Consider the following 12,893-nt stretch of genomic DNA (forward strand, 5'->3'; position numbering starts at 1 on the left):
TATATTTAAAGATAAATTAATACCCTACTTTAAAAAAAAAAAGAATGGCTCTATTCAAAACAGATGAATTTGATATGGGATTCGAATTTTGCTATTTCTATATAAACCATTTTAGAACACCGATAAAATTAGAGATTTTAAATGCCTAAGGTAATTAAATCTAGACAATAAAGAGTTGGTTTGACATTTGACGTGGCAAAGGAAGGGGTATTTACGGATCGGACGGTTCAAATCAAACCCATGAATCATAACACTATGAAGCAGACCTCATGCGATCACTCCTCCCTCTAGTAACCTAGTCCCTGAAAGCAATTCAAAATTCTCCCACTTCATACACTCTTTCAAGTTGAAAGCGCTCACATTCTTTTTACCAAAGACAGGGGAAAAAACCCTCATAAACCCTAAATTAAACCTCTCCATTAAAGGAAAAAGCTGAACTAAAACAGTGGAAGAAAACAGAGAAAATGTTCTCCCCAGGATTGAAGCGAAGCAAATTAAGCTCGCAGAAGGAGAGAAATGTAGGGGCAAATCTAAGGGCACCAGATTCTCCTTCAACTCCACTTACAGAGAACAATAAACCAGCGCACCAAGCTTCGATTCCAGATCGCCCAAGTACCGGCACTCCCGCTCCTTGGGCTCCTCGCTTGTCTGTTCTTGCCAGGTACTATTTCCGCTTTCCATTTTGAGGCTTTATTGATTGAGCAAGAGCCTTATGATTTTGAGATAGTTGGAGTTGAATTTGAATTTTGGGATCGTAATTTTGTCTTTTGCATTTTTGCTTCAAAAAAGGGATTCCTGTGTGAGTAATGTTTTGAAATTAGGCTTCTTGAATTAAGATGAAGAAATGTGGGAATGTGGCAAGCAAAGATGGTAAGTGAATTGTTGAGTGTTAAGAAAAGAAGAATCTGATGCTGGACAGTCTTAAGAGTAGAGGGTAGAATTTGTTTCACGGTTAAGGTTATTGCTTCTTGTGGGTGGTGATGTCTTATGGATGCGGACATGGCATGAAAATTGTAATCATGCTTTGTAATCCTAGGAAGTTTGAGCCTTATACTGAAAAAGAAAGAAAATGGTGGCTGGTGATTGGCCTTGCTTCCATGTGTTTTATTGAAAATGTCTAGGACTCTTAAAATAATGTTTCAACCTGCTATGATTTGTTGGTTAAACTTACTTTAGTTTTGCTGATTGATGCCTTAAACGGAAAACTTATACTATAATTTATACCACGTATAGGTCTGATTGGGATTATTGTTGAAACTAACGAAAAAGCAGTAGAGGAAAGAACATGTGGCTAGATGAGTAGGGGATTTGAGCAAAAGAATGCCTAACCCGTTAGAGTTAGTTTTAGTCTAGAAACATTCAAAGGGGATTTGAGCAAAAGAATGCCTAACCCGTTAGAGTTAGTTTTAGTCTAGAAACATTCAAACTTAAAGAGAAACAATTCTGAACTTTAACCTGTTATTAACTGAATCAACCTAAAAAATAACTAGAAAGTTATATAGGACCACTGCTTAATTTCAAAGTTACCTGATAAAAACCTGAATTGACCTATAAAAAATTCCTTCCTAAAAAAAAAAATGAAAAACTCTAAATCTGGAAAAAGGAAAGGAGCTCTATGCCTTAGTATAGCTCCTGCAAGTATCTGCCTCATAATCCTTTTTATAGACCTCCAGAGTTTATAGATTCACTTCCTTACTGTGTCTGTGTGTGGCTTAAACTCCTGGCTAGTAAATAGTAATATATTTAACATTTTGTGTGCAATTGTACCCAGAATTCCACCAGCAAACAAGAATGAAAAAGGGGATGGGGTGGATCCAATTAAGCCAGTTTTTGTTGGAGAGTTTCCACAAGTTGTTCATGATGAACAGACCAGCTTTTTGCAGAGGCATGTTCCTGGTTAGTATTGCTGGTTCCTATCATCAACCATGTGCAGATCAATGGAATTCCTTTAGAAAAACTAATTTGTTGCTTCTTTGTGATCTGTTCCAGCTGATGTTTGTATATCAGGCGGAATGGATAAGGGAACATGCCTATCATGGATTATATACGGGAACAAAATTTTTATCTGGAATTATTTGTCATCCACAGCTCCAAAGAAATGTGTTACTCTTGAACTTCCTTCTGATGTTTTAGGAAATGCAGATCTTGGCAGAACTTCCTATATCCGCAATAATTGGTTGCTTTCTGTTGTCAATTGGGATAGCACCTCAAAAGTATCAAATAGAGCTGCAAAACATTGCTATTCTGCTGGTATTGTTTTGTGTAACCAGAAAACTCGAGCTGTTTTATACTGGTCCGACATCTTTGCTGATGTGGGAGCTGCTTCTGTTACCATTTGTTCATCTTCTGATGAATTATTGGTAACTTCTTCACGTATTGACAGCAATGCCACCCCAAACAGGCATGCAACAAATTTTACTGGCTCAAGTTCTTTCAACTCTTTGATTGCTTCTGCAATTCCTGGTACCCAAAATGCCTGTGTTGCCCTTGCATGTTGCTCTAGTGGTGAACTTTGGCAATTTTACTGCAGCCCGAATGGTATTCAAGTAAATAAAGTACACCAGAACATACAAAGTTTATCATCCCAAGGTACTGGTGTTGGTCAACTTGTTGGGAGCAAGGGATATCCGAGGTCAATGATATGGCGTCTTCCATACTTTTCTGTTTCAGACTCCAACCGCCAATTTTTTCTGCTGACAGATCATGAAATACAGTGTTTCAACATCAAGCTCTTTCCTGATTTAGAGGTGTCAAAGCTTTGGTCTCAGGAAATTGTTGGTAATGATGGTGATTTGGGAATTAAGAAGGATCTGGCTGGACAGAAACGAATATGGCCTCTAGACCTGCAGGTGGATGATCATGGTAAAGTTATTACTGTTCTTGTTGCCACCTTTTGCAAGGATCGGGTTAGCAGCTCAAGTTACACTCAATATTCTCTTCTGACCATGCAATATATGTCTGAAGTGAACATCTCCTCTGATTTACATGAAAGAGTTTTAGAGAAAAAGGCTCCAATCCAAGTGATAATACCAAAAGCAAGGGTAGAGGATGAGGACTTCTTATTCTCCATGAGACTTCGAGTAGGGGGCAAGCCCGCAGGATCAACAATCATACTTTCTGGTGAAGGAACTGCAACAGTCTCCCATTATCACAGAAATTCTACTCGACTCTATCAATTTGATTTGCCTCATGATGCTGGGAAAGTTCTTGATGCTTCGGTTCTTCCTCCTACTGATGATGGGGAAGATGGCGCATGGGTTGTGCTTACCGAGAAAGCAGGGATATGGGCAATACCAGAAAAGGCTGTTGTACTTGGTGGGGTTGAACCCCCTGAGCGGAGCTTGTCACGCAAAGGGAGCTCGAATGAAGGCTCTGCACAAGAAGAGAGAAGGAACCTTATGTTTGCAAACAATATTGCTCCTAGAAGGGCTAGTTCAGATGCATGGGATGCTGGTGGTAGACAAGCAACTGGTTTGACTGGTATTACACGCAGAACTGCCCAAGATGAAGAATCAGAAGCTTTGCTAGGTCAATTTTTCCACGAGTTTTTGATAACTGGGAAGGTTGATGGATCACTAGAAAAACTTAAGAGTTCTGGGGCATTTGAAAGGGGTGGAGAAACTAATGTCTTTGTACGGACAAGCAAATCAATCGTTGACACCTTAGCTAAACACTGGACAACTACTAGAGGTGCTGAAATTGTTGCTATGGGTATTATATCGACTCAACTCATGGATAAGCAGCAGAAGCATAACAAATTTCTCCAGTTTCTTGCTTTATCCAAGTGCCATGAGGAGTTATGTTCTGGACAGAGTATGATCTGCGACTTGTTGCCATAGCTTTTGCTCCTGCATTTCATTTTCTTCATTTTCCGTAATTTTTTCTTAGAGTTTGATTGCATAAAACAGTATGTAGTCTCCATCATGGTACATTTAACATAAACTATGACTAGTAATCTGCCTTCAGTTGCTTTTTGAACTGTTATTTAGCACATATGTTGACTGATAACTCTTAGGACTTGACTGAGCATTTCATGTTACAATATGTAGACAAGTTGCAGAGGTGACTTTATGTTCAATTGTTATAAGTGTGGAGGTTACGTTGAACTTTTGGCTGCAGTTTAGATTCTTAGCATTTCCCAGTGGTCATATTTTGATATTTGAGTAGCATCTTAGATCTTTCTGTGGCTAAAATCAAATATTGTTTTCATTGCCAGATATTCTGAGGAGTGAACCTTGTGGGCAGGTTTTTATTCTTGATGCTATATCTGACTGCAATTTCTTCCCTCTTCTTTGTATTTAGTACAGATCTAGGGAAACTATGTCTTACTACTAAAGGGGAATAATTTATTTCTGGTCTTTCTTGCCTTCTAATCAAACAACAGGCAAAAGAGAAAAATTATGCCTAATTTGTTACTTGTTTGGCAGGACATTCTTTGCAAATCATCTTAGAACATGGTGAAAAGCTCTCTGCAATTATTCAACTCAGGGAACTACAGAATATAATTAACCAAAACCGTTCAACTGGAGTTGGCTCCACTCATTCAAGTTTTGAAAATCAAGTTTCAGGTGCTCTTTGGGATCTGATTCAGTTAGTAGGGGAGAGGGCCAGGCGAAATACCGTCCTTCTGATGGACAGAGATAATGCTGAAGTGTTCTATAGTAAGGTCTCTGATCTCGAACAAGTATTTTATTGCTTAGAAAGACATCTAGAATATATAATCAGCATGGAGCAACCAGTTGGATTTCAGATCCATAGAGCTTGCGAACTCTCAAATTCATGTGTTACTATATTTCGGGCTGCCATGGACTACAAGAATGAGAATCACCTATGGTATCCACCACCAGAGGGTTTAACGCCTTGGTATTGTCAACCAGTGGTGCGTAACGGGCTGTGGAGTATTGCGTCTTTCATGCTTCAGCTGTTAAAAGAAACATCTGAAATTGATATGTCAGCAAAATCAGAATTATATTCTCATCTGGAAGCATTGGCTGAAGTTCTTCTTGAGGCGTCTAGTGGTGCTATAAATGCTAAAGTTGAGCGAGGAGAAGAGCACAAAGGTCTTCTGAATGAGTACTGGAGTAGAAGGGATGCAATTCTTGGTTCCCTTTATCAACAAGTTACAGGTTTTGTAGAAGCTGGTTATCAGGTGAATCCTTTTTCTGAGAAGTATTGTATTCATTTCTTCCTGGTTGTGCATTTGCATGCACCCTTGAATTTTTTATTTCTTGCAGGACTTAACTGATAACACAGGAGAGAATAAAGAAGAAATCCTTAAAAATCTGTCTTCAAGCTTGCTGTCAATAGCAAAACGACATGAAGGCTATCAGACCATGTGGAACATATGTTGTGATCTCAGTGATTCGGGGTTGCTAAAAAATCTTATGGTATGATTTGAGTATTTACTTCGACACATTTTTCTTGTTTAGGTTCATTGATTTTCTTGAACATCTGCTATGCTGCGCCCCCAAAAAAAAAACCCTCAGGTATGAAATTGCATGCTCTCACTGTCCCTGCACTATTTGCAACATTTGGACAAATCTATCAACGGTTTCCTAAGCCATTCTTTCTTAAAGTTGCCATTACAAATGGAACAAAGAAGTTATGTTTTGATTTTCGTCCTGCAAGAGTTTGCAAACATATTCACTGAATTCTTAATTCTAAATTGTTGCATGTTCAAGTGTTTTTTTTAGGCATTTACGGGATTATTACGGTATTTGGTTTAGGATACGGCCTATCGGTACCTATGTTACTTCTGTTTCGAGTTGCTTTTAATTATTGAGATATCTTTGAGTGAAGATTGAGTTTCAAGTGTTAAGATGTCTCTCCCTGGTGGTTTTCTTCTCTCCCCTGTTTTCTTTTTTCTCAAAAATTTCCTTAAATTCTCTTCTCCTTACTCTTCTGTCTGAATTTATATTATTCTCTTTCTCCTTCATTCCCTTGTTGTCTCACTGCTTTCTAGAATAACTTTAGATTGTGTATTATGCAGCATGAGAGCATGGGACCTAGATGTGGATTCAGTTACTTTGTGTTTAAACAGCTGTATGGAAAGAAGCAATACTCTAAGCTACTAAGGCTTGGGGAGGAATTCCAGGAAGAGCTATCTATTTTCTTAAATCATTACCAGGATCTCCTATGGCTTCATGAAGTATTCCTTCATCGGTTTTCAGCAGCTTCAGAAACTCTTCATGTTGTGGCTCTTTCTCAAGATGAGGGCTCTATTTCAATCACTGAAGAGGAGATCGATTCTGACCACCCAAATCCAGTACCAACATTGACTGACAGGCGGCGACTTTTGAACCTCTCCAAGATTGCTGCCTTTGCAGGTAATCTGTTTTCTCATTTCTCATTTATTACTTGATTGCATACTAGTTCATTTTTTGTATTGATTTTATTCTTTGTTTCATGGGAAAATTCCATCTTTTTTTATCATAAAATACTGCTTAGTTAGTAGTGGAGAAATCTTGAAAGAAAATTATGGTTGAAAATGGAAAATAAGGAGATTCCATGGAGGGATTATATGAACTGATATCATTGGTAAATGTACTTTTTCTTTCCTCCATCCTTGCCTTTTCTTATCATGTTCCAGTTTTAAAAAAGTTGAAAACATAAATTTAAGAATCTCTTACTAATAGGCCTATAAAACCCCATTTCCATTTCCCATTTCCCACTTATCCTTTTTTCTTCTTTCTCTTAACAATTAGGTAAAGATGCTGACTCTCAGATAAAAGCGAAAAGAATAGAAGCTGATTTGAAGATTTTGAGATTGCAGGTTTGTTGCATTCAATGAGATTTTTCTTTTTATGTTTTTATCTGAAGCACTGTTGTTTCTCATTAATACATGGTTTTATCATATCACAACCTATATTGATTCATATTAGCTGTTATGAACCGTCTGAAATGGGGTGTAATCAAGCTGAGCTGAATCAAGCTTTTTAAAAGCTCAAGCTTGGGATAGAAATTTGATTAATAATTTATTTGTGTATATTACATTATAAAAAATATTGTAAACTGAATCTATCTCACAAGCTGTTTGAGCTAAGCATTAAAATTCAATATTACTGATTGTTTTTTGAAGCCTTCTAGGCACTCTATAATAATGTAATGAATAGCACCAGTGCATGGAAGTATATTAATCTGCTTTATCCATTTATAGTCAAGTCCGTATTTCTTTGTCATCTTCTGCAGGAAGAAATTATGGAAGTTCTACCACTGGATGACACGAACCAACATGTTGAAAAGAAGCTTCTTCGTCCTGAGGAGCTCATAGAGCTGTGTCTCGAAAGTGGAAGCAAAGAGCTAGCTTTGCAGGTTTTTGATGTATTTGCATGGACTAGCTCATCATTTCGCAAGAGCCATAGGAACCTTTTGGAGGAGTGCTGGAAGAAGGCTGCCGATCAAGACCCTTGGAGCGAGCTATATCAAGCATCAGTATCCGAAGGTTGGAGCGACGAGGAAACTTTGCAACAACTTAGCCGAACTATCCTTTTCAAGGCTTCAAACAGGTGTTATGGTCCGAAAGCAGAAACCATTGATGACGGATTCGGTGAAGTGCTGCCATTGAGACAAGAAAATGTAGAAGTAGCCGGTTTGAAAGACACACGATCATCCGTTGAGGCAATATTGATGCAACATAGGGATTTCCCATATGCAGGTAAGCTAATGCTTACTGCCCTCATGCTAGGATGTGTACAAGGTGACGATGTTAAATTAGAAGAGAGCCTTTCCCCAATGGTATGACAGATTAATAGGGCTAATACTGATTACATTCTCGAGATTGCCTTTTCATTAGTGGTATTTGTATAATTTCATATTTTATTTTGGGGGTCTTATTAAATGCATACCCCAAGCATGCATTTACAAGATTTTTCCTTTTTTCAGAAGAAAAAAAAAAAAAACTGAAGATCAAGGCATCAACATGTGAGCCTGGAGATAATTATCCATTTAAACCATTTAAAAACTAATTTTTTTAATTTTAAAAAATTATTTTTCGCTTGACCCTTAGCAGGTGTTTTAAGATCTCTTTTTCAGCAATACTGTTAGTAGTTTATATTCTTTTAGTCGCCAAAGACATCTGTAACAAAATAGAAAATTAAATTTGTTTTTTATGTTAAAAATCAAATTGACGAGAGAGTTTCCCTATTTTTCTGACAATATCATATGACATGAATAATTGAATATAACATTTATCAGTAAAAACAATCATTGTATAATCATCCATGGTAATCGGATCCTTCCTTTTAGGAATCAAAACAATCATTATATCATTCACCATCTCTATATCAGCTACACCATTCAACATGTTTAAACATAAATTCACAGTATCACGACCAAGTACCGACAAAAAATGTTGATAAAACAAACTGTAAGACCATCAATGCCCGGTGCCTTACTTGGATCCATCTGCTTAAAAGCTGACTACCTCAGCCGTGAAAGGGGCACACAAACCTCTATTCATTGGTCCAGTAAGAGATGGCTTAGTAGCATCCAACAACCGATCCACTTTACCTTAAATATCTGACCGGAACAGGTTCACACAATATTCCATAGCCACACCCTGAATCCCATTAATATCCTCTACCCTATTCCTCAACCCATCCTCCAAAAATACAATAAAATTGTTACGCTTCGTGAAGCACGAGTATGGAAAAGAAAACGTGTGTTTTGATCCCCTTCAACTAAACAATTCTAGACTGTTGACGCCAATAGACCTCCTCATCATAAAGCTTACCAATGTAACAGTCCGATTTAGACCCTATTCGAAACGGTGGTTTCGGGACCACGAATTTAAGTCAGAAAAATATTTTAAAAATTATTTTATGTGTTTATTATGTGTGAACTCATATGTGTTAATTTTTCGTGTTTTAATTTTATTGTTTAGATGCCGATTTATTAAAAAGGACTTGATCACGTAAAGTGAAAAATTAATAGTTTAATGTGAGAGTGCTTAATTGAATTTGTCTTTATAATATGATGCATTCATAATGCACTTTGACCATAGTTGAAATGGATGGACGGTTTTGGTATTAAACAGCATGGTTTTATATTATTTTATAAGGTTAAAAATGTAAATGATGAATTAATATGTTATTATAATAAAACAAACAAAAAAATGGCCATGCATTTTAGTTTATAGTTGGCCGAAAATACCAAAAGAGATAAAAAGAAAAAGAAAGCCACATTCGGCGATTAACAAACTTGATTCAAGGTGAGTTTTAGCTCGGTTTTTGATAATTTTTACGTTTTTGAGATCGTTGCTATGTTATCTATCAAACCCATGTCTAAATTTTTGAATTTGATGATGATTTTGTATTTTGCCATTGTCCAAAGCTTGTGATTTTTGTTGTTTGATGCTGGAAAATAAAAGATATGTGATAGATTAACATGTTTTGTATTTGAAGTTTTGATGAATTTGAGTAATTAGGGCTAATTTGTAAAAAATAATAAATTGAGCGACTAAAATGTGAAATAAATGAAATATGTGAACTTGTATGAACATGGGTAGTATTCGGCCTAAGTATGATGTGTCCAAATTTTGCATGCTTTGTGTTTTGTGCAATTTGGACTAAATTGTAAAAAGTGTAAAATGTCAGGGGTAAAATGGTAATTTTCCTATTTATGTGTTTTTGTACTAAATTGAGTGAAATTATGTTTGAATGAGTTTAATTTGAATATGTTTAGATTAGGAACTAAAGAAATCAGATTTGGATCGGGGGAAAACCAAAGTTGTTGATTAGTCGTCCTATTCCGATTATCGTTGTCTGAGGTAAGTTTATAAGTAAATAAATACTGTAAAATTTTGAATATATGTGAATGTAGAATGCTGATTTAAATTTTATGAGCTTGTATATATATGATAGCCGAATGTGTTTATACTGGGGAACTATGTTTACAAGTTCGTTTCGACAGAGTTACGACATTCGAAAGGCCCGTGTGAACCTTAGGAATAGCTAGGATACATATGTCATGACATAGGATTCCGATATGTGATGTGTGAGTAAGATCATGGCATCAATATATGTGTGCGAGTAAGACCACGTTTAATACGTTGTAATACGTTGGCATCGATATGTGACTTCGATATATGTGTGCGAGTAAGCCCACGTTTAATACGTTGGCATCGATATGTGACTCCGATATATGTGTGTGAGTAAGACCCTGTCTAGGACAGTGGCATCAAAATGTGATTACATGTAAGACCACGTCTGGGACATTGGCATTGTATAATATATGTGATTATCCGAGTATCCTATTCAATTCCGAATGGTTCAACGGGCAATGATAAGTTGTGATCAAATGTGTAAAACAAGCTAAAGTGATCAGGTATGTGATAGCTTATTATCTATTTGAAATAAGGTAAGTAGGTTACTTAATATGTGTTGCAAATTATGTATGATATAAATGAAAAATGTATGAGCATATGGAAAGTATATTCGCCTTTTGATTATATAATGTGAATATTTATGTAATGATTCATGAATATATATATATATATATATATATATATATGAGTTTATGTATATTCGGTTATATAATGGTATTATGGTTTTGAAATTAAATGTTACTTTAATAATAGATACATGTATATTCGCCAAGGTAAAACTTGTATATAGAAGTATATGTTATATATGAAATTATGATTTTGAAAATAAATGTGATTATGATAGTATAAATTAGTTTGGTTAAGTTGAATTGATATTAACATTGAGTTATTTATTTGCTTATGACTTACTAAGCTATGATAGCTTACTCTGTGTGTGTTTTTGTTTGCCTCTGTTTTATAGATTTTGGAGTCCAGTTACGAGCTCGGGAATCGTCAGCAAAGTCTATCACACTATCGACTGTTTCGATATTTTTATAAATTGAATTTGAATTTATGGCATGTATAGGCTAGTTTATATATTTGATTTTGGGGTATGTAAATATGAGCCATGCGAAAATGGCTGAATGAATTATAATTATATTTTGGTTGGTGATTTTGGATGTGTGTTTGAGATTCGGTTATGGTTCATGCATAGATAAAAGTTATACGTGAACTGGGTTGTTATGTTTTGTTAAGGTGTTATTGTATGACTCGGTATTAAAGTATATTATGGTTATATTTGATATGGTTGGAGTTTGATTTGGTATGAATATTATATGATAGGTATGAATGATGTTTTGGTGATATGTTTGGATTTGGTTATTTGTGAGAAAAATTGTGATTTGTTAAGGTATGATTATATTCGGTCATATCAAGTAAAAATCTAACTATATGTTTATGACATGTCTATTGTGGATTGATTATTTAGGTACAAATGGTGATGTTAAAGAATGAATGTGATTTATTTGTTAATTGGTTTTGAACATTGGAAGTTATATTAATGAACGAATAGATATAGTTAAATGGCTAGATATAGGTAGTTTGGATTGGTTTGAGCATGCAAATTTGGTATACTATGAATTGTAATTTATGTTTAAAAATGGTATGTTTAATATTAGCTAAAGGCATGAAATAGTATTAAAGAATGTTTTTAATGTAGGTTGGGTATATGAGTTAAATTATGTATAATTATATTCAGGAGTTCGAATGCTATGATGTTTTGGTCTTATGGTTTGAATGTGGAAACTATGATATAGTAAACATGGTTTTGAAGTATGTTGGTTTGGTTTGGAATTCGAATAAATAAAAGATATTGATAAGGTTAAATTTTGAAACATGTTGCGCTTATGTGAGGAAATGTACAAGCATGATTTGACTTTATTGGGTATATTTTTCATATGTGTTGAGTTAAATACTTGTTTTTGATGTGCCTTATATATGTTGCAAAAATAGATTATTATTTTATTAAGTTTGGATTTTTATGCTTTGATCAATTGATGGTTATGTTTGGTTGTGGTATTGATGTTTCGGCCATTTTGTATTTATATGTGAAATATGGTAGATATATTTGCTAATGGTGATGAAGATATGTCAAAATATAGGTGTATGGTATATTTAATATGATTTGAAATTGTGGTTGAATAATTTGTTGAGTGATAGGCATGATATATAAATGGGATGTATTTTGTAAATGACTATGATTTGAAGTATTGGCATTCGGTTATGTAGTGATTTAATAAGTATACATTAGTTGAAATATATTTGTAATATGTCTGACTTAATGTGCAAATTATAGTTGATATATATGTATATTGATTTGTTTCTATGAAAGGTTATGTGTATAAAGTGATAGGTTGAAAATGATGAAAATTTAAGCATTGAATAAAGTTATGTTTTAGCATGATTACATTCGGCTAATATATTGAAAAATGACAAAATGAATAGTGATTTGGGCATTGGTTAAACAAAAGGATTATATGAGTTTTATGTGGTGCACATATGTCCTACTTGGTTCAAATTTGATATTTGAGTAGTGTATAGGTTAGTCGTTAAATGATGAGTATAAGTTGATTTTTAAGCTTATTATTCGGTCAAATAAGAATATCACTTTTATTATTTATATGTGAAATTCGACTTTCCTTATGGAAATGATTTGTGAAATTTTGTATGTATTTTAATGGATAGATTATTTGGTGTTCTTTGAAAATATATTTAAATTGTTATGATATGATTCGTAAGGAATTTAAATTAGTTATATATGTTAACATTTGATTGGTTTAAAAGTTTCAGCAAGTGCGTGCATACGATTGTTCAGAATTTGTGTCTCGTCCGATAATGCCTCATAACCCCAATCCGGCAACGGATACGGGTTAGAGGTGTTACAACCAAGCTTTGAACGAGTGCTACGCAATGTAACGACATTCTCAAACGTATTCGATGCATCCATCAATCGGTCCAACCATGAGGCCAATCGTCTCATCCAACCCCTAATCATATTATACCGCCGTTGTTGCCACACACCCAACCAAGC

The 12,893-nt window shown here is 35.1% G+C and overlaps 1 protein-coding gene and 1 long non-coding RNA gene across 2 annotated transcripts; both read left to right on the plus strand.

The window, feature by feature from the left end:
• Positions 1–210: 210 nt before the first annotated feature.
• Positions 211–7,863, plus strand: LOC108470005 (nuclear pore complex protein NUP133). The gene is made up of 8 exons (XM_017771177.2): positions 211–661; positions 1,772–1,896; positions 1,990–3,813; positions 4,428–5,149; positions 5,235–5,387; positions 5,990–6,326; positions 6,705–6,772; positions 7,189–7,863. The coding sequence occupies exons 1-8, from the start codon at positions 465–467 to the stop codon at positions 7,738–7,740; spliced, it is 3,978 nt and encodes a 1,325-aa protein (XP_017626666.1). The 5' UTR covers positions 211–464; the 3' UTR covers positions 7,741–7,863.
• A 1,249-nt stretch (positions 7,864–9,112) lies between these two features.
• LOC108469548 (uncharacterized) lies at positions 9,113–11,133 on the plus strand. Its single transcript, XR_001869143.2, has 3 exons — positions 9,113–9,208; positions 9,682–9,766; positions 10,785–11,133. It is a non-coding gene; the product is annotated as an uncharacterized LOC108469548 (long non-coding RNA).
• The last annotated feature ends 1,760 nt before the right edge of the window (positions 11,134–12,893 follow it).

The sequence above is a fragment of the Gossypium arboreum genome, chromosome 7, assembly GCF_025698485.1.
Source record: "Gossypium arboreum isolate Shixiya-1 chromosome 7, ASM2569848v2, whole genome shotgun sequence".
NCBI lineage: Eukaryota > Viridiplantae > Streptophyta > Magnoliopsida > Malvales > Malvaceae > Gossypium > Gossypium arboreum.